The 23,652-nt window shown below is 40.7% G+C and overlaps 1 protein-coding gene across 2 annotated transcripts in view; it reads right to left on the minus strand.

Annotated features, from left to right (window-relative positions):
* The window catches only part of nlgn3a (neuroligin 3a), a 189,002-nt gene that overhangs the window by 103,912 nt on the left and 61,438 nt on the right, over positions 1–23,652 (minus strand). For both annotated transcript variants that reach the window (XM_019870047.1, XM_019870048.1), the window contains one exon: positions 19,598–19,747. In XM_019870047.1, the coding sequence (XP_019725606.1) occupies positions 19,598–19,747 (150 nt within the window). The remainder of the gene's footprint in view (positions 1–19,597; positions 19,748–23,652) is intronic.

The following is a 23,652-nucleotide window of genomic DNA, read 5'->3' on the forward strand; positions in this document are numbered from 1 at the left end:
GGACTATAGTCACTAGTTTTACCAGCATGGATGCATTGAATACTTAATTTACCTTTCTAAAAAACTGTCGAATATCCATGCTGTCGACTCAACCTGACTTTCGGCAATGAACTGTCAGTTGTTGCGTTAGCATTTGATGTGGAGATGGTGACAGACACGTCAAATGCTAACGCAACACCTGTTGCGTTCAGGAATCCTGGGAGATTAATATTACAATAATGGCAGGTTATCGAAATATAATTTAAAATGGCCACATTACATTGAATTTGATGCAATATATTAGCAAAAGTACAGGAAAAATAAATAATACTTTTTTTTAAATAATGCAATGAAATTATTTAGGGGGGCTAAAGACATTTTTAGGGAGGCTGAAGCCTCCCTAAAATAGGCCTAATGACGCCCATGGCAACAATAAATAATTAAACTTGTTTTCAGCTTCAACCACCTCCTTTTGCCTACACACACTATTCAACTCCCCCCGCGGAATTTTCAGAGGCGGCTTCCCACTGGCCTTGACTCGACCAGGGATCAGGCTGTTTAAGAGCGCCGGCCCTCATGCTCCACCCACATAACCAGACTCGTCCGCCCCTACCCCAGGCCAGCGGGCAGTGGGAAGCCATGCTGGAGCCAGCTGGAATCGACTGCCTCAGAACACGAACATACAGCCGGGCCCCAGGTAACGCTCCTCCTGTCATCAGTGTCGTTACATGAGGTTGAGAGGAAAGAAATGTCATCTGTGCTGTATGTTTCACATCGAGCATATTTGACAATAAAGTTGACTTGACTTGACAGTGAATGTCACCGCACTCAGCTTTGCACATCTAATGAGTTTAGAACAATTATATGATCAACTCGTAATTGTTTTACAGTGTAAACAAAAACAATTACCTGTACTCAGCTTTCTGTTCAAGCCTTTTCCCATGCAGATCTCCGCCTGAACCATGGCAGGCGAAAACTAACTGCAGACCAGTACCTGACCAATTTTTATTGATCATTACTGTGAAAGGTATGGCCATGGTCTCAGATGTATCATGATGAATGTCAAGAGTAGAAGGAAAAGGTACTACTAATGACTGCTTGAGACCGCAGTCCACCTGGAACTTTGTCTTGCTCAGAAAGATGGATGGTTAAATAAATAATGATGTGGCATACTTACTGTGTTTTTACGGACTAACGATAGAATACATTAAAAACAAGTAAACCATGACAGAATGTTTAAATCAGCGATTCTTTGTTCTGCTGTAATGCTGTTTCCTCTGGCCGCACCCTGTCGGAGTTCTTGCCTTTTCATTTTTAATCAATGCTTTTCAGTGGGAGGGAAACATATTCATCGGGCATGGTGAGAGGCTGGCAAACACAGGGGCCCCTCCCTGCACTGTTGTCCGGGGGACAGACGTTTATTCCCGCCGGTCGACCAAGAGAAGTTTTCAAGTTAATTTCCTGGCAGAGATTCAAAGCGGAGCATCTCAACAAAGTGCAACCAACCGGGGCATGGAAACCATTACTTCAATCCCGGACTCTGTCACATTAGCGGGATGAATACGTTTGTTTTCTCTTGTTTCATTTGGAGGAAGCTGTCCAAATGGCCATGAAAACAAGTAAAAATCGCTCTCAGAATCACTGCCAGAAGGCACAGAGCCCCCATTTGGCTTTTCTTTCACCTCGAGAGAGGTCCTTTGCTGACATATTATCTGACCAAAAATCACGCTAAGGCGTAGTACCTGGAAGACTAATTGGAAATGCTGACCTAAAAGACTACATATATGTAAACGTTTGTCATGTTCAATTTTATTTTCTAAATGATTCTGATCTTCTCTTAAACCAAACAGCAAATATGCAAACAGATAAACAGAAATACGCAATTTGTCATCAGTGAACTTGCTATGCAAGAACGCACTGAAGCATATTTGAAGAAAAGAAAACACTTATCATCCATACATTTAAACAATTTTGTATGGCTTTGAATCTAAAATTGGTCCATTACGAAGCAATGTATGTATAGCGTTTCAACATCGATCAATCAAGCAGCTTCCTTGATAGATCTGTGCATTCCTATTCTCTGAATGAGCTGGAAATGACTCAAGCGAAGACGTCGGAATCTATTCTCGCAGACAGCACATGCAGAAATCAGCCATCTCGTTACCTCTGCGTCCCGTGTCCTAGACGCATAATTTTCCCACCAGACGCACAGTTCCAAATAATGTGCGTTTTTGGGATGCAAGGAAATTTCTCAGTCAAAAAAACAAAAAAAACTACGGTAAATCTTTTTTTCCAGCAACGATCGCAGTTTGATGATGGCCGCCATTGTTGTTTTGATCTCGGGTTAAGTAATCTCGCGTGACGAGATTTCCGTTCTCGCGAGACGAGATTGGCGAGATCGGCCTTCACCGCGTGGAAAGCAGATGATTGGTGAAGTCGGGTAACGTTAAAACAAGTGTTGCGAACAAGTGTTGCGAAAGTTTATTGCAGAGATATCACAGAGGAAGCAGCTAAAGTTGGATAGTTTTTTGCGATAATAATCTTGTATGCCTGAATTATTTCAATTTTTGCAGCATTTGTTGGCCAAAATCCCACACCGCAGTACGTTTCGGGCAAACGGGTCTGCCATGACCACAGGGAATATAGTGTACAGTAAATGGAGCTTTTTTTTTTTTTTTTCTTAACGTCATCAAAATGTTAGAGCACCTCGGTGTTTCAAGATTGAATATTCTTTGTGAATGTTGTTTTGTATTCGCAGGGGAGCACTGTTGTTTCCTCCAGCTATATTTTTCTTCATGCCTGTCATTTTGCTGTCACTTGCTGTTGTTTTCACTACTGTGACAACTAATGAGAAAACTGTGAGTTTTTATCCCTTGTGTTTTGGCAGTAATCAATCAGCTTCAGATGTATCACTAGAAGTGTGTGGGCTCCGTCTGGCCGCAGGAAAGAAATGTGTCACTTCAAATGGATTTAGGTTCAAACTGAATTGCATTGCATTGAAATGGGCTGTCAATGGACTGACGATTTACAGTGGTTTTGTTTAACAATGCATCACGGATCTCACTCTGCAAATCACTACAGTGGAGCATAACAATTGATCTGTGAAACCTATAAACTAGTAAGATGACAACACCAAATGGTGTGTTCAGTTTGGGGAAAAATCTGAAATGAGTGGAAAAGAGCAGGCATTAAAAATGGCATACAAAAAAAAAAAAAAAAACGATTGCACAAACGACCTGTCTGACACATCAATAAGGTCAACAAGTAGCAAACGAGCTGACACTCCTTATGGGAGAGAACTAAAAACAGAAAAACATTTTGTTTGGAGAAAAAAAAAACCCTCATCAACATTTCAGCTGTCCTCCACTTTGTTTTATTAATATAAACCTGCCTACCTTAGCAACAGTGACACTTGGGTGAGGATGGAAGAAGGCAGATCAGAACAGTTTTCCAAAGGAAGATATGGTTGTATTTCTTTCGTCAATTATCTACTTAGAATCATTTTTTTAACAAAGTAGCTAATATACTTTACCAGGGCTGGGTGACTAATCAATTTTTTTGATAGATTGTTATTTTTGGCTCACCTTGATGGTTCTTCTCCCCTTTTTTTTTTTTTTTAATTCAACAAAATCGTTTTTGTTGATGTGCACCGTTGCCACAAAAAGACATGGCAGAGAGAGAAGTGAGTTTCCTAAAGAGGCACCTTTTCCCCAGTCATTTAGAATTGGTCGGGGTTTGCAGCGTCAAAGACAATGAGCAACAAACAGTCCTCTGCAATGTGTCTTCAAAGACTGTTGAGAGAAAATTCCCTTGACCAAACGGACAATTTATGAGAATTATTTCACATTGAGGCCTGGCTTCACGTACGTTGTATCAACACATCAAGCTAACCTGTCACACGACTGTCTAAACCCAGCTCACGTTCCCTATTAGTGGATGAACAATCAAACGCTTGGTGAATTCTGCTTCGTGCTCCATTATAGTCTTAATGGATGACAAAGGCGTAAAACAAAAAAGAAGTCCAAGTAGTTTTTTTCCAAGTATTGTATAATGCCATCATCTTTTGCCAATTCTTTTCATTGAGGAGGGAAAAAAAAAAATCAATTAAAATCGGATATGGAATATTGGAGGGGAAAAAAATTGGGGATGCAATTTTAAGGCCATGTCTCCCGGCCCTGTCGTCTGTTTAATGTGGTAGAAGCTCATAAATTCAACCTGAAAGTCATACAATTTGGATTTCAAACATTTTCATCCATCCAGCCATAATATCGTCCATGTATCTTCTTCAGGGTCACAGAGCTGCAGACCATTCCAGGTGACTGTACAGTTTCAATGTAAATGCTTTTAGTATTGGGACAGTGTGAACCTGGAGAAGATGAATGATTATTTCCGAAGGAAAAAATTGATCACTAACTTGATGTCAATTAGTGATCCCTCAATAGATTGTGATAAACCTCAGTGGTTTCAACGAACTAAAGTTCAATGATGCCAAGCTCACAATGGCTGTTGTAGTTCATCCCAAAGGTACTTACTTGGTGAGGTTGAGGTCAGGGCTCTCACACTAAAACTCATTCAACCATGCCGCTATGAGCTTTGCTTTGTAACACTGGAGCAGTCATGCTTGGAAAGAAAAAGGGCCTTCCTATGAACTGTTTCGACAAAGTTGGAAGCATAAAGTTTGGCATTAGAGTAGTCGGATTCAAAGTGAGTAGTCTAGACCGACACCTGTTAAATTACAAAATCCATGAAAGTTGTATCTCAATTTGTTTACCTACACAGCACATATTAACCTGCCATTCCTTTATCCAACATTGTTCAAACCCAACTAATTAATTTCTCTCAGACTCTGTGGATAAATTGCCACAAGCCAAATTCTTAAGCATTGGAGAAGGCCAAGTGGGACGGAGTTATAATACACATCACAAAATCATTTCATACGCCATCACAACTTTGAAGCTCCAAGCTGTGAGAGTTACACTTTCAAATGCAGTTTGAGCTAATTTTGATTGGAAAGTGTTCTTTTCAAGGCCTGAGTGACTTGAATGTACAAAGGCAGACTTTACCGAAATAAAAGAGGCTACAATCAGAGCGATCGGAAAATTGGTCGACAAAGTTCACAAACAATCATAGTGGAGGCATGACTCTCTTTTCAGAGGGGCCGAGAAAGAAAGGCTCACCTTGATTTTTGGAAAAGAAACCTATCTTCGTTCCTAATGTATCTTGAAATAGTAAATAAGACAACCCTGCCAACACCTGCCACTCTTCCTTCAGCACCACCAGCCGCCCAACTCGGGAACGACCTCCAAGTGATGTTGGGCGTGCCTTCGGGCTACGAACAGTTTCCAGTCAACAGCTGACAACTGGGTCTGCAGGTACCCGGGTCGCCGCGACTTTAGGAGCCGCTTTGGGACCCAGTTGGAGGTTGCTCAACAACAACAACAGCACCACCAGCCAATGGACAAGTGACATGCACCGGAGACCGAGTGAGTAAGTATAATTGTAAAGAGCCGTGATACAAAATACTCCCCTCTTACTGGAAGTCATTGTATATCATTAGAGAGGTGTGGCAACTCTGCACACACAGATACGCACCAAAGCATTAAGCAATTTCTTTTTATTTTTGTTGGAGACAGAAAACTACTAGAACTCAAATTGCAATCTTTGTTGTTTGCCAGGTCTTTTTTCGAGGTATTTAAATCTTTATGTGACATAAACATATGTATTTGTAACAAATGTGTCTTTTTTTTTCTTTTGTTTTTTTTAGGTAAGAAAAAGTATTGCACATAATAAGTAAGATAAACTGGACGGAGTGTAGTCCGGTGTAGTCTAGGGCATTTGGTACCGGGCCGCACAGAAAGAACTTGCCTTAATTCCGTTTTATTTATTTCGGAATACGAAAGATGTTTTATTTTGAAAAATTACCGGATTCTCCGTTACATCCGTCTGTGTCACGCTTGACAGACGTCAAGCCACGCTTCTCCGTCACGTGACCGATTACGCTAAAAACAAAATGCCGGAGCTCGCAAAATGAGTAAAAAAAACTGCTGGAGATCGCAAATGACGGCGGCCTTAGAAGTACGTTTGAGACAACTGGATCAAAGTTATGGCTGAATACTCCGAGATCGCCACAATAGCACTGTTGCTATTTCTGACATCCTACCTGTGTGAGGCGGGGGTTTTCTGCAGCAACGGCGACTAAAACAAAATTACGAAGTAGACTGGACATAAAGCACACACTTGAGGTGTCATTGTCTCCTATTACCCCGAGATGGGACCGTCTGGTTGCAGAAAATCAAGCTCGGGGATGTGGTGAGTCGTCATTTTCATGCACTTTGAATTTGCGTTGTATCGTATTTTGAAGGCATTAAGCATTACCATGGTGATCAGAGTGTTGCGGTCAGATTAGACGCTCCTTGTGTTTATTATTATATTTCGAAAACACCACAATTTTCATGCAGCTCATACCATATTATTTTGTTGTATTATTTCCGCCACACCTTAAATGCCGGTCCCTGAAAATATTGTCTGACATAAACCGGTCCGTGGTTCAAAAAAGGTTGGGGACCCCTGGTCTAGGGTATAACGTTAGCCAAGTTACTGAGCCCTAATGAACCTACATAATGTAGGTTAACTTCATAGCAGCTCGGCTGGTAGTTGATTTTAAAAGAAGAAAAGATTCAGCCTAAAACAATGTTGGGGTCAAACTAGACTGTTTATTTAGGGACGGATAACAATGCAAAAGAAGGGAGAAATTTCTGACTTTGTACAGAGGCACAAATCAGGCCAAGACCAGGCCCGGATAGACACCAGAAACCCAACCAACAGCACTGACAGCTCCCTACCCGGAACTAGCAAGTCGACTCGGTGTGAGCGGAGACAAGGATCCAGTTTACCACCACCGGGTCATACACAGGGAGTAAATTACAACCACCAGTTTATTGAAAAGTGAAGCCTCACACTGTAACTACAGGTGATTTTGACAAATTATGCCCCATTTTGAATGTTGATTGAACTTGTATCAATGTATGAATTCCGGTGTGATGATATTTTTTCCCGTTCTATTTTCTATTGATACATTTGTACATGTACTGGTTGAAGCGCCATTGTGCTGCCTCGTTTGTGCATTCTAGAGAGAGCAGTGTATATTTTTATTCGTTATTCACTAAATATTGTTTTATAGCGTACTTATGTTTGTCTCATGATAAATCAATTTGACATTCATTCAGGCTGCCTGTGTTACCAGTAATAACTACAAGCTGCTCCTAATCAAGTCATGATGATTTTATTATTGTGAGCAAATACAAATGATGGATTTTTCTTAGATTTTACTGTTTTTCTGGACTACTTAAAAATGTACATATAAAATTAATAAAATAAAAATAGGAAAATTGAGAGTCTACCCACCTCTCCAGGGAGCACTACCCCACTGGACTGAAGTGAATAACTAATAACTGCATTAAGTCTGTAAACCATCAATGTCACCTAACATTTGCATTTTTCTGTGGTGATGCTCTCCCAGGCTATCATTGCAGCCTGTCTCAGGTGCTGCTTCTTTTGGTTCCTAATCAGATGCCGGAGCCACCTCACCCAACACCTCTCGAGGCGACGGAAAAGCAGCTCTACTCCGAACTGCTCCCAGATGACCAAGCAGCTCTAAGAGAGAGCCCGGACACCCTGCGGAAGAAATCAGTTTTGTCCGCTTACATCCGTAATCTCGTTCTTTCAGACACCCACAAACTGCGAGCATTGGCGAGGAAAGGGACATAGGTCGACAGCAAACGAGACCTTTGCCCCTCAGCTTAGCTCCTTCTTCACGACAACAGACCACTGCAAAGTCTGCATCACTGCACACCCAGGATGGATCCACCAGTCAATCCCCGGCTCCATTATTCCGTAACTCCTGAAAAAGACCCCAAGATACTTGAACTCCTCCACTTTGGGAAGAATCTCATTCCCAACCTGGAGAAAGCACTTCGCTCTTTATTGACCCGAATGGGAGTCAGAGGCTCGATGAGGTCAACAGAACCACATCATCTGCAAAAAGCAGAGATGCAAGACTGAGGTCAACAAACCGGATCCTTTGATGCCTTGGCCCAGGGGTCGGCAACCCAAAATGTTGAAGGAGCCATATTGGACAAAAAAAAACAAACAAACAAAAAAACAAATATGTCTGGAGCCGCAAAAAACAAAAGCCTTCTATAAGCCTTGTAATGAAGGCAACACATGCTGTATGTATCTATATTAGCCTACTGTCAAAATGACTAAGTTGGCCACAAATACTATATTTTTCCCTGCACTGCATTCTGTAGAGCAGGGGTGCCCAACCTTTTTTGTCCGAAGATCTACTTTTCGATCAACCAACCTCCCGCGATCGACCCGTTACCGCACACGCGCGCATACGCACGCACTTACACACGCATGCCTACCTGCCTTTGGCGAGACCAGACACGGAGGCATTCGATGCACTTTTGCAGTGTGTTAACTACGTAGCTCACGTGTACCGTTTTAAAATGTTTCTATCGGCCCTCCAGATTCCCATTCTTTGCCAGTACCCTCGGTGAATTGTACATGAAAGGCCGTTTTTTTTTTTTTTTCTTTTTTGCATCAACCACCTGCTTGGCATCCCGCCCTGCTAATAGAAACGTGTGTCGCAGGCTATGACCCAAATCTTCGTTGACAGAAATTTAAATTTTATTTTACACATTTTTACAGCATTAGAAAACGTTTGTGTCATGTTTTTCCTCCTACATAAACCGTATTAAAACTGTTTCATGTTTTTCCTCCTACATAAACCGTATTAAAACAAAAAATACATTTCCCTCCCCTATCTTTTTCCATTTTCAAACATTTTTGAAAAAGCTTCGGGGATCCACCAGGGCAGCGCTAAAGAGCCACATGCAGCTATGGAGCCACGGGTTGCCGACCCCCACTTTGGCCGCAATGCTATCTTCTTCTGTAGGCAAGAATCGGATCAGCCATGGTTGCTGCCTTTGGCCACCACCATGATGTCTCTTTTGGCTGTGCCCTTGCGTGGCCATGGAAACATGCCCTGCCACCAGTGTCACCTCCAAGCCCAGCTCCAGAAGAGGTCCTGGAGACCTGCATCCTGCCTGGCAAGGGAAAAACTAGGTCCCAATGTTTTATTTTTCATAGGGGTTGAGAGTCGTCATCCCTCATCAACGCCTATTCGCCATGGCTAACCCCTTATGCTTCTGGTAGACTAGAAGTATAAAGCCCCTGACAACCTTGCTGATGGGGTCATTGGAACACACATCTATCACTTTAGGATGACGGCTCAAGGAAGAGGGTTTTTATAAGCAACAGTGCTATTCCACATAGCCCCAAAAATGCTGGTTTATTGAGGTTCTGGAACTGAATAATGGCCTCTAAATTCATTCAGTTTCATGGGAAAATTTGATTTTCTATAAAAGGGAAAATTTGATTTTCTATAAAAGTAAATCAAGTTATGAGCTTGTTACCACCGCAATAAAAATACAATCGGTACACATAAATACAAATCTAAAACTGAGCATCGACTACAAAGCTACAGTACCAGTACAGTATTTCTTTTTTGAATAAGCAATGTCTTTGGACAAATCTGGGCAACAAAATACTCCTGTCAGTCACATGTTGTCAGCCAAAAGTTTGTAAGTTATGTGCCAAAATCCAAACGTGAATACGTGGAAATAGACGACACGCTCATCTATTGTTTCATAATCATCTTTTGATGTCATCCCCAAATATTTTGAGTCTCCAGCAAAAACAAAGGTATTGATCTCTCAGTTCCAACGGTTTTTAGCAGAATAAAGCTACAACAGCTCCACGCTGCCACTTTCAAACACATGCCGATCAATGAGCAAAGCTCCAAACAGTGTTACTCTAGCATACAGGCGCTCCTCTCCCGTTCCTGACCTAAAGCGAGTGACCCGACTCAAAGCTTGCTGGGTGCTAATTATCCTGCGGCGGGTCAACAAGTGATTAACGATTAACTCTAAAAAGTTCAATTGTCTACAGAGAGAGAGGTTGATATGTGGAAGTGTCTAAATGGGGACTCGGGAGAATAGCGGTGTAGTCTTTGAAGCAATAATTACCGTTTCAGCAGCACAGAGCTTCAAGCTGCAGGAGGACGATAGTTACTTTGTGGGTTCGTCTTTAATTGGAACACGAGTGGCAGCGTCTTAAATCACAGTCGGAGCAGAATTTAAACAAGCCAATGCATAGTTTGTCTATTCACTGCCGAATCTCACAAATGTTCAAAAACAGTGCTGAAAAATAGATTATATCCTCTGTAGCTTGTCTTTGGGAAACAAAACAAATGCTCCATCTATATTTCATACTAGGCTGAGCCGCATCTCAATAATTTTGATCCATTAGGAGTAACATCGAAAAGCTGGGGGAAACGATAACCGCAGCAATGGTGCGACTCAAACAAAACAAATGAAAAATGAATAAAACATTAATCGATGACATTTAGAAAGGTTTTGGAGTCAATTTGTTGCAATATGCTGATGAAAATGTTCTTTTCATTGGCACATTAAAATAAGTTTCAGTACAGATTAGTTAGTTGAGAGTCTTGGTTTTGAAGACTGTGTTAAATATTCTGAATGTTGTGTTTATTTCAAAGACGTTAACTGCAATATTAATGCCATATTTGACTGCCCGTGCGTAGCATTTGTCTGATATTAGTGTTAAAAAATATGGCTTGACTTGCCCTGTCTGCTTTTACTTTAAACTCATTATCTTGTCTAATTCTCTCTGCCTCCTTTATTCCCTCATCTCTTTAAGCGGCTTAATTAAAACGGCTTTTCAGAATCTTTATTTATTTATTTCTCTGTTTACATTGAATTGCTTACTCTTATTCAGCAAATGAATTACTAATTGTATTTATTATATCGAGTGTGAATGAGTTGAAGTATAACAAGACGTGGATTTACATCAAGTATTTTCCTTCACTTCACAGTCACGCGACCTCATCCACAATTGTAAAGCTCTAGAATTCGATTGGATGATGTATTGTAACATGTTTTCAGTTGCCTGCTTACTAGTCTTTCTTCCTGATTATTGCTCAATGTGTTGATGCATGCAGAGGAACTTCCCAACGTCAAAGTGCGAGTGAGATTTGACTTGACATCCAATTAGTTGTCATTTGAAAATGGATAAGATGATGAGAATAATAAGATTGGTTATCAAGATAACCAGAGTTGTGTTCATAACACAATTTTTACCTCTACAAGCAATGTTGTCGGTGATACATAACATTTTTAAAAAATAAGCCGTAATCAAGTCAATAATAGGACTAAAATGATAAAACTTGTGCTCGATAACGTGTGACGACTGAATAAAGGATGGGGGAATGCAAATTGACTGGCATACGTATACACAATTCATTTTGGGGTATAAATGCCATTACATTAACCCTTTCAGGGACAGCGGTTACGACAGCAGACATCACGTTCTCATGTTACAGGGTTCATGAAAGGGTTAATATTAGTTTTCTGAAATGTTTATTTTCTGCGATTGACTGGCGATGAGTCGAAAGTGGACCCGGTTTGTTACCCACAGTCAAGTTGCATATATCACATGCGTCCCTCGTGAAGAAAGCTCCTTAAACAAATAGCTGGGCTTTGTTATTGCTATCTTAAGATCGAGATCCGAGTAAGACCCGACCATGGTCGGGTCTAGCATAACGACTCCCCCAATGTGAACTATACAAGCCTTTATTGCATTCTGAAGGTCCACATACAATATTTTGTACCACGTGACATTTTTTAATCCATGAAAAGATGGAGTGTCAGTCAAGGAAGACGCAGGTTGAGACAGAAAGAAAAAAAATGTGGATATATGGAAAGGCGAGGCTCACTCCCATTCATTTGAATGTAGCCGGTGAGGTTAAATTATAAATATGGTTTAAGTATTGTTGTAAAAGTCAATATATGGACTGTATATACTAACTAGAGGTATAGCGATGCCTTTTTTGACTGATACGTATCGATATAAGACTGAATAATTGCACACAAAGCGACATATTGCTTTTTGAGAATGATACAATTCGATATGATACAGGTGATTTCGACAGGATATTTTGATATAGTAACAATGGCTTTTCTGTAAATAGAACTATAAAATGAAAGGTAACTCCAAATAATCACAATAGCATGCCATTTCAGTGAAACCAACTCAGCTTTACTGACTCCAAAATGTAAAAGTAACAACAATAGAGGAAGAAGTTACTTCTCTTGCAGCATGAACACACTGAAACAGAACAATCTAGCTCTCTTTTTGTAAACAAATTTACTTTATTATCAGAATAAGATGGTTCTTTTTCTGCATTAACGCAGGACTTCTCGCGATGCGATGCCGGCGGGGGGTGTAGTTTTTGTTTTGGTTTTTTTGCACCAAGCAGGCGATATGAAGTGCAGTAAACAAACCCTCAAGAGATAAGATGAAAAGAAAGGCGTAGATAGACGAAGATAATGAGACAAAAGAAAGTCACCCAAAAGTGAAGACAAGGAAATATGACGAAACCTATGTTGCGCTTGGCTTCACTGTGACTACAGTGGGAAACAGACGAGTAAAGACCGGTGTGTTAACTGTGTCTAAACATGCTGGCAGCGGACAGCATGAAGCCAAATAAATCAATGCGCCACTTAAAGACATTACACCTCAATCACCCTGATAAGCCGCTGGAAAAGTTGTGCACTGCAAAACATGCTCATCGTCGCCGTTAGTCTTGACTTCCTCTTTTTGATTTAAAAAAAAAAGAGTGAGAGAAAATGAGCACAAATTATTTGATTCATTTTTGTTTTGGAGACTCAAGTGTTTTATATATTCTGCTCTTGAGTTAATGTTGCTGAACTGAATTTGAATTTATTATTATTTATTCATTGATTTATTTATTTTTTGTTTTCAGAATGGTGCAGCAGATCAAATGGTGCAATAAGTTGGTCAAAAAGTTGGTAAAAAATGTTTAAGGAAGGTTTATTTTTTTTTCATTTCAGGCAAATTATGTATTTAAATTACTTTCTGTTACAGACTAAAATCAATGTTAATAAAGTTATTCTTTGCTGTAAGTTGAACAATATTTCTTTTTTTTTCTTTTTTTGAATGTTAATAAGGATACAATGTAATGCAGAAGTGTACTTCTACGTACCCCAATTTTATAGACAAATGATAATTATCGTGGTGGCAGAGAGTGGGGATGTGTTGGGTGAATTGTTTTCTTCTTGTTGGGGGGGCGTAACAGAAAATAATTGAGAAGCACTGCATTAAAGCATCAATGTAAGCAAACCATTCTGATAAAGTGCTTCATATATCTGACCAATATTCATTATTCTCATTTGTGAAACCACCCCTTCAAAAAAAAAAAAATATATATATATATATATATATACACACACACACACACACACATACAAAAAAAGTATTAATCGATTGACAGCCAACTGTTACATCCGTCAACTTTTCGTGCACATACAGTAATATGAAATCAGCAGACGAGAACTGCTTCCGTCACGCTAAAACCTGCTTGCAAGCCCTCTTTGGTGAATGAGAAACCTGACTGTAAAAGAAAAAAAGTCATTGTTGTCTGTGTCATTGCCAAGCATTTATGCTAGTGAAAGACCCTGGGCATATTCCATTGGTATGGTAACAATTACAAGCTGTAATCTGACTGGACAAAAAAAATAAAATAAAAACCTAACACTACTGAAAGCTGGGCAGCCAAGAAACACTGTGTCATGAAGGCAATGGACTGAAAAGAAATAAATATTGTTTCATGTGAGTTGTAAATAGGTAGCAGTACCTCCTGATAGTGTCTAGCCTCACAGAGAAGGCCTGAAAGGCCATGACCGTACGCCACTGGTATTTTTACTGAAGTACATAGTGTGAGTACTTTTGCCAACTCTGTCAATCAGTTGATGTAAACTAGGTAAAAACAAACGGTCAGACGGCATTTGGGGAAAATTGCAGGTCAACACTTTTGGCTTGATGACACTCCAGACAGTTTAGCGCTAATTTGCCCATCATGGTCTGATTTCTCTCTGGCCTTGGTTTTACTTGTGCTGTATGAGTGTGTCTGGAATAACAGTTTAAGCTCCACCATGGGGAGATTATCGGACCATGCTACGTTATCGCCCAAGCACACACATCACTTCTTCTCCTTTCATTTCTCAGAAGTATCTCACCAAGAGAGCAACTGTGTGTGTTTGCGCATTTGAGCCAAGCACATCTGTGCGTGGGCATTTTTTTTTTCCGCGATGCGCAGTCCGTGTGTTTGTATGCACGTGCATGAGCATGTGCATGCTTTGAGCACTGACATGCTCTATTTGCTGGGTGTGCGTGCATGCATGTAGAATGACATTTAGCAAAATGTGGTGATGAGAGTAGAAACATCTGACTCATAATTGAAGTGCCATAAAGGAAATAAGAGCATGAACATGCCTCATGCCTAATAGCCTTACATGCTGAGCCTTACACCAGTGGTGGACTCTGCGGGGCCATCTTACCACCTTTCCAGCGTTGATTACCAGAAGTGGGTGGTAACAGCTTCGGCCACATTTACAATTCCATCAGCTCAACTTTTTGGATAAACGAAGTCATGCAACTTTTCTACTTTGTTAACATTGAGATACATTTCGCTTGCTACTTGTTATTATGGCAAAAGGCAATTATTATTACCGGTAATTGGGTAATCTATTTTGGTTTGTCAGAGCATCTTAGATCGCATGACTCTCTTTCACCAATTCAATGTAAGTACTGGTGACATTTGACTCAATTTCTTCAATCAGATGGAGCCAGGCAGAAATCTGTATTTACCTTGCAAATAGCCTCACTGCAGCTCAGTGATGATAAGCTGCATGCAAAATGGTGGAAGGACAAAAAATAAAAAATAAATAAAAAATTGTGATGCCGTGTGGAATAAAACCAGCAAGTATACCACAACACCTCACTGACGAATACACTTCTGACCCAATTAGAGCCATTGACGGTCCTCACTATAGAAAGGGTTGTATATGTTCAAAAGATCAGGGAGAAACGCAATCCACAACCATACAGAAGACTGAGGAAAAGGATATTAATGACCAGAACTCGCAGAGTTTTTGAGTAATGAAGCTGGTTGAGGTAGATTCATCCATCCATTTTCTAATCCGCTTTGCCTCAAGAGGGACACGGATGAGCCTGGAGCCTATCCCAGCTGTCTTCGGGCAGTACGCAGGGGACTCCCTGAATCGGTTGCCAGCCAATCGCAGGGCACACATAGACGAACAACCATCCGTGCTCACACTCACACAGATCATTATACATGATTTTTAAATGAATCATCTCTGCCTGGTGACCTTGTTGTGCTGGATCAGGTACAGGAGTGGCCCATCTGGAGCACCAGGAAAATTCCTGGTGGACTCCAGGTGCTACTATTGAGTCGGAGGGATGCAGTATCCTCAGATCTCTTGATATTTTGGCTTTCATTTATTTATATTAAAACCATTTTTAAATAATAAATTTACAACTGAGGCGGCCCGGTGTTCCAGTGGTTAGCGCGTCGGCCTCACAGTGCAGAGGTCGTGGTTTCAATCCCCGCTCCGGCCTCCCTGTGTGGAGTTTGCATGTTCTCCCCAGGCCTGCATGGGTTTTCTCCGGGTACTCCGATTTCCTCCCACATTCCAAAAACTGCATGGCAGGCTGATTGAACACTCCAAATTGTCCCTAGGTGTGAATGTGAGCGCGGATGGTTGTTCGTCTGTGTGTGCCCTGTGACTGGCTGGCAACCGGTTTAGGGTGCCCAAAGACGGCTGGCCTAGGGTCCCGCACACCCCCCGGACCCTGTGGGGATCGGAAAATGAATGAATGAATGAATTTACAACTGATCTGAATGCAAGCTGTCCTTAGAAAAGACAATTTGACTCTTACGATCAACGTCAATCAAAATCATTACTTTCACACCATCGCAAACAATCAGGATGGCTGAGAACGCACCATTTGTCCTACAGGCATGGTTTCATAAAATGTAATCCTGGAATACCCAGAACCTTGATCAACACATTCCAAACAAAAGAAGCAGCAAACCTAAGTCAATAAATAAATAAAAATATTGTTTATAATTGTGAAGAATCAAGGGAATGTGTATCATTGTGCTTTTTAAATATGATTTGAATGAATGGACCATGAATCGCAGTATGCAAAATGGTGTGAGCTGTTTGTGACAATTGATCAGCGCATGAGATTGAAGCACAATTTGAGAGCAAAGCAATGGCAAATAAAGAGTAAATCATGCTGATCAAAACGTTGCTTTTTACTTTGACTTGTATTATGATTGTTCTGGATTAGATGTGCATTTTATTTCGTGAAACCCTGACTGTGGATGTATGAAAAACAACGACTTATCAGTTACAGAGGATGTTACAGGTATGAATGTCAGCTGCAGACATGTGTGCGTGCGGGTAATTATGGTATGGTCTGAGCCAATAAACTCCAGGGCTAAAAGTCCGTCCTACTCCGGCCCTGGTCATGTCCAGGTCTGTTAACAAAATCATTTCATTTAAGACCATCTATTGTGGCTAAAATTTGCCTCCGTTTATGTTACTTCATTTTTTTAAATGATATTAATTGGCAATATTTGAATTTGCAGATTCTTATTTTAAATTTGTGTCTATTTAATGTTCCGGTGTTATTTGAGAAATGTACAAATCAGAAGTTACCCACCAGCTGCTCCGTATTTGAGTCTTTTTTTTTTTTTTTTTACAGAATACTTATATTTACTCAAGTCATTATTTGGAAAAATACTCTTTATTTGTACTCCTTCCACATTATTCTCAAACAACCCTACCTAGACTTGCACGTGAAAATCAGTTTTTGATTGCTTTACCTGAAAAAAAAAAAAAGAAAGAAAAGTGAAATAAATAAATGCAAGAATTACTCTTGAGTACAATTTTTGGCTACTCTATCACGTTTGACTATTGAAAGACTTGAATTGAAAGATCGGAAAAGGGATAGAAGTAGGTTCGCTGGAAGCGGCCTGGATGACAAAATCCATTGGTGGTAGGTTTTTAAAAGAAAAACAAACAAAACATCATGATTATGAGATGCAACATCCTCTGACATGTCACACCTTCAGAGCAGCAAACATTCCAAATACCAACCATTTATGTTCACAATAAACAAGGTCACCGGGCCAAAAGCCAAGTTGATACTGTTATGACAAATGACACAAAACTTGCCTGCAATTTTTTTTTTTTCTCACGGACCAATAATCACTTACCCTTCCATTACGTGCACTCACTGGCACCTCTATTAGGTACACCTGCACCATGTCAGGGCAAAAAACACAAGAGCTGTATCCCAAAAAAAAGAGCCTTTATGAATATGATGGTGCCAATTATATGATGCATGCAAATGCTACAAATTCAAGTTCATTTTGTTATCGTAGTTTGCAGGGGTATCGAATTGCAAAACATCACGGTGAAATGTCTTTCTAATTAAGTTATAATCGATTCAGCTACAAAAGGCCTCACGCTGAAAACTACACAACAATAAATATTGTTAAATTATTACAGCTCTCAAAGCGCCAATCGAAGCTAACCATTCAATAGGCTAATCTAGTCCAGTTTAATTAATGAATTATACTTGATATTTTCATTTGAGTTGTAGCCCAAATTACATAAATTCCAGTAGCATTGCTATAAAAAAAAAAGGAAAAAAAAGCTGCCACACATTTAGTCACATCTAGAATTTAGCAAGACATAGGAGGTTGTATGAGGTAAAGGTCCTAAAAATTGGTATCATCAGGTAAACAACATTGCACAGCAATTGTGCAAATTCTGGTTCTGGTGGTTTGCTTTAATCCGACGGAAGAGATTTTTTTATAAAGGGGAAACGAAATGCTCAGATTTCATATTTAGATAATGGACAGCAAACATTAAATGTACAGAGGAAATATCCTGGTTTGCTTCAAGTTAAAGGTGTAAATTATGTTCACAAAAATAATCGGTTGTAGAATTTGTAGATGTGTATGTTTCAGTGGTGCAAAAAAAAAAAATAAAAAAAATTGTCGGACATTAGATCCATGATGGTTGATGGATGAAACAAACTCCATTTTGTGTGGCAGCAGAGCTGTTTCCATGGAGCTCACTTCTTTTCCTCTAGGTTCCCGTCTTTCACTGTCTGACTCCACTCCCACCTCCATGAGTGCGCGCTCGCGCGCACACACGCGCACACACACACACGCACGCACGCACGCACGCACGCACGCACGCGCGCACGCGCGCGCACACACACACACACGCACACACACACACACACACACACGCGCACACGCACAAATGCGCGCAGGTACAAACACATTCCTAAAAGAGGATTCAGCCGTGTGACTGAATCCGCAACCAACAACAACAAAGGCTAGATTTCACAATGTTTTTTTTTTTCGACGTCACATTGAAAATCTGTTTCATGTCACCACAAAAAAGATAGATACTGTGTTTCCTCAATTAGTGGCCTGCTCTAATGTGTTTAGTGTGTGAACTGATTGTTGGGTACGCAAATACACGCTTCTCCCAAAAAGACCCTCCCCCTCAGAAAAAAAAGGTGCCAAACAGAATTACCTCAGCCCATAAATGTTATTGTTTACACATGAACATTGAAGATTTAAATCATGAACTCGAAACTCCATTGCTAACTAGAACAACAGCGCCTACTGAGGACAATAAACTGTTTCCCATCTGTCGAAATGAGTTTCCTGTGCTGTATGTAAAGTGTGAAAGTGGCAATTTTCAAGCAGTTAGTGTCATGTCTAGTCATTTAAATGTTCTGGAAAGTAAATCAATGAACCCTGTTTAGTCTGCCTAGATTTTTGCCATAAAACAACGTACAAAGAATATCCAAAGTAAGAATGTCAAATCATACATTTTAAAATGAAGGCCTTCCCCAGATGAAATAATACGTCCTAATAGAAAACTTTTCATCGGAGAATACCTCATGCCATCTGGGGGGGACCCACGTTTATACAAAAATGACATTGGGTCGGCGGCCTTCTGCCCCAAGACAACTGGGACAGCCGCCAGCGCGACCACGACCAAAAACAGACGTCACACATATAGATAATTATATAGGTAATCTTATAAAGCATAAGAACGTCGGGCGTTTAACATCCTTGGTCGGAAAGGGCCAAAATCGGCACAAAAGCAGCCCAAGCAGTTTTCTGAATCTGAATCTGAATCAACTGTCTTTATGTGTGTACTGGGCATAAGTCAAAAACTGTCACAGAAAGTGGACTCGCACAGTTACATAATTCACACAAAGGATCAAGGGTTGTAGGATTAAATTGCTCATTACTGTAATACAAGTATTTATGGTAGTGCCAGTCCTTGGTTTTCATGAACTACAATAACCTTGCTCTTCAGTTGGGCAGACGTGCCACAGCCACTATGTGAGAAAACACAGTAATTGCTCTGACTAATCACACCTACACGATCATCGCGTTATCGCAACAAGCAACCGGTGCTTATTTGCATTGCATTATCTCCCCGTGTCCTTTCATGACAAATGAAGGTAACCCAGCAACCAAGTCCGGAAAAAGATCCATCACAGTGAGCATGTGGCTGAAAACTGACAAAGCAAAACAACTTACCAAGAACTCCAACACGGTAGTTGAGGGTGATAACGATCACATTGCCGTAGCTCGCCAGGACGCTGCCATCAATCATGTTGCCCGTGCCCTCCATGTATGATCCCCCGTGGATGTAGACCATCACAGGCTTGGCCCCGGTGTCTCGTATGTCTGCAAGAGCGGCCATCGTTACCACATTCACATTGGAGGCTCGCCCAGCGATACTCACGGTGATTCGGTTCACATTGACATAGGCTTGACGGTCAACAAATAAAGTGACTATCACCTCCCAGATACCGTTCGCTGACTGGCACGGATGTGTCATGCAATTACATGGAATGCATGAGAAGTCAACTCATTAAACCAATTTCAATTCTATTAAAGTTATTGGCCATCTCGACTGCAAACGACGTGTAATTTACCTCTTTGAAAACAAACTATTAAGCTTGTGTTTGGCTTTCCAGGACACACGGAGGCTTTCCAAATTTGGGCAGGCAGGAAGCCATTAAGGGAGAAGAGAGGAAGCTACTCTTCACATATTCCCTAACCGAGAGGGGCTAATTTGGCTCGACAGTGATCGGGAAAAAAATACTCCCTAATTACACAACATACTTTATTTATTTATTCATTTATTTATTTTTAAGCATAGGCTGGTGTGCGCTCACTAACTTGTTTGCACAGAGGTGCAGGACATTGAGGTCTATTTATTTTACTCCCAAACCAGAAATGGATGGCCAGCTGGAGTGACACTTGAACCAGATAAAGCGCATTCACTGGCAGAAAGGGAAGAGGGGAAAAAAAGCCTCTGTCTGAGGAATAGCCTTCTGAATTAGTGAGGGGCTAGCAGCAGCGTAGGGACAAGACAAGAAACGCTGTCTCATTTTCACTCCTCCCTCAGTTTGTTTCACCTTCAATCACAGACTTGCCCCTATCTTCCTGCTGTCTTTCTCCCATCTCTTTCCAGCACCAAGCTTTCTTTTCCCCTCACTCTCTGAGTGGTGCGAATGAGAAGGGGTTCAAAGGGGAAAAAGTGATGAAAAAAGGAGAGACTGACTTAAAAAAAAAAATGTGTACAGTTGAGAAAAAGAAAGAAAATTGTCAAAGCAAAAGGTTGAGGTTGAACTTGACTTTTTAAAAATGGTTGCTATAGTGACTGAAAAAACACTCTAAATGGTCCGCCACATCGTGAACGGCCCTCTCTGCATCTGTAAGCGCTGCTCGTCATTATGCACCCCACAAGTGTTAATAAGATGCATTTTCTAAAGCAGCCTTGACACAATCTCCATCGCATTGTCCCTTTGTTTCTTCGCGTTTAACCGAATGTACAGCACATAATGTTGGCTTTCAATCTGATTTGACTTTATTGGGCTGGTATCTGGGAGGGCGACAGTCAAATGTGATTTACGGCTGACACTTCTATGTGCACACATGTGTTGAGCAATAAGAGGAGAGGATGTGTGAGGTGAGACAGCATGGGAGGTCAGGTCAAAGGGAAATGCGAAGGAAAAACAGACAAGCAAACAGATACATCGGGGGAGGAGGCAGGAGCAAGGGGCAGAAATAATCAAATAAAAAAGACACACCTTCAAAAGAAATTAGTCACGTCAATGTCATCAGACACCTCTTTTGTTGATTCACATCATGTCGCCATGACAACAGTTCAAGCCCTTTTGGGAGTGGGATATGAGACGCTTCAGCTCAATTTGTTGAGAGCTATTTATTGCCTTGATTTAATGTGGAAGGAGTCACACGTATCTATTAACAACTTGCTTATCCATTTGTGTCAACTACTGTCATCGACTATTTTACGAATGTATATATTATAGTTGCAACATTATTTTGATGTAAGGAGATATTATTAACCAACAAGATAGCGTTTGATGATTGGTAGCAGGAGCTAACGTCAGAAAACTGCCTCCTGCCTCTTTCGTCTGTGTCAAGGCAAAAACACCAACATGTAATTGACCGTTCCTTCATAAAACTCATGAAACCATAATATAACGAACATTAGCTTGTGTGCTCGGTGCTAGAAAAGAAAAGGAGAGTTCATTAATGCACATGTCATTACAGTGGGAATACAACACCATGCACAATTAAAAAAATAATGCATGGTCATATAAATATAGAAAGAATAACAAGATGAATTTTTGTACAAGACGTGCTGGTGTGCAATCATTGAGAGGCATTTAGAAAAAAAAATTGAATGACTTTTTCTCACACACATTTTCACTCTGACATTATTTGGCCACGTCACTCAAATATCCACATCAACAAGACATTGGACTTTAAACTATTCCGCTCCCAATGTGAGGGTCACTCCATGCATAACCTCCAACGATGACACTCTCAAAGTAAAACACCTGTGCCGCAAAATGCTAAATTTTCTCATGGATGTACTATTCTTTTCCATCATTTCAAAGTGTTTGGGGCATATGCATTTCGAGCAGATCTTTGTGGGTGCTGAAGCATCCCAAAAGGAAATCCAAGCACCCCCTAAAATTTGAGCGGTCTGAGATTTCACTGACTGTGTGTCCTTTTTTCTTAACAAGCTGGAAAAGTGTTAAAACTCACAACCATACAGTAATTGATAAGCTTTTTATCAACAAAAGTAAATTCCCCCCTCGCCCACCCCCGCCTCAAAAACAGTTTGATCCACCGGATCCTGCTCACCTCAAACCCTAATCCTACCCCACCTCTACTCACTGAGGCGAGCTGAGTGTGCAAGTCTTCCAGTCACATGGAGTACTGTATTTTGAATGCAGAGCCGTACTTTTCTGAAATATGGAAAATGTCTTCACTTCTACCTCTATTAGCAGGGCTCATTTCTGCTCCATTTAACCAAAACTCAATGTTTATATTATTAGGGAGGAGTTAGATTACATTTAGTTTCTAGCTAGGAAAAATAACAGGCGGTCAGACAGTACCACTGTCCATTTTGAATTGCAATGAGTTAAAAAAAAAAAAAAACACTTTTGGCATGTGAATGCGCTAATAATGTGTGTGGCCTGGCCATGCAGCTAAACACGAATGCCCCCCCCCCCACCCCCTCTCAAATGTGCTCTGGATCCAAAACTGACAGCACCCCTGAACTTCTGATCCTAGAATTTCCCCTAGTTATGCGTATGGGCCATAATATACGCTTGAAGTTGCTATGTCAAAACTAATCCAAATATGTTGAAACAGCTACACCAGCCCTGGGACCAAAGGGGGAAGAGCCAATTCTAGGTCATTTATACAGTGAAACTCCTCTACAACGAAATCATGTTTGCAGCAAGAAATTTTTCACAACAGGGGTTTTTCACTGTAGCAAATTTGATCTCAGATGTAAGCACACACACACCCACACACACAAACGTATGTGTACACGCACACACAAACGTTTGTGTACTCTATTTTTATTCCAATAGTACATAAGTATGAGCACACACTTATTTGACACTTCATATTGTCAGTGTAGAAAGAAAAAAAGGGAAAGAAATTGCGAAATTTACGATCAGCATTCACTTTCACTTACATCAATTTCTTGGAAAATGTATTTTATTTTGCTTGCTCCGTCTTTCATTTTGATCACTTTTACCCTCTCTTCCAGCATCAGAGCTCTTCTTGTCTTAGCTGCTTGACATCAAAAGGTCCGTTTTGTAGCCATTTTAGCAATGCAACGTCCATCCTCGTCTGAATCTAACAATAACAAATACTTCCTGGCATGCAATGAACTTTTAAGCCAGCCACGGGGCGCTTCGTAGTCCTCGATGGCCATAGTTAGCTCTCGAAGACTAAAAACCTTACGCTAACTGGAGCGCTAATGAGAGAGAAGCGCTCCAGTTAGCGTAAGGTTTTTAGTCTTCGAGAGCTAACTATGGCCATCGAGGACTACGAAGCGCCCCGTGGCTGGCTTAAAAGTTCATTGCATGCCAGGAAGTATTTGTTATTGTTAGATTCAGACGAGGATGGACGTTGCATTGCTAAAATGGCTACAAAACGGACCTTTTGATGTCAAGCAGCTAAGACAAGAAGAGCTCTGATGCTGGAAGAGAGGGTAAAAGTGATCAAAATGAAAGACGGAGCAAGCAAAATAA

This window comes from Hippocampus comes, unplaced genomic scaffold (assembly GCF_001891065.2).
Source record: "Hippocampus comes isolate QL1 unplaced genomic scaffold, H_comes_QL1_v1.1 scaffold9, whole genome shotgun sequence".
In the NCBI taxonomy this organism is placed as follows: Eukaryota; Metazoa; Chordata; class Actinopteri; order Syngnathiformes; family Syngnathidae; genus Hippocampus; species Hippocampus comes.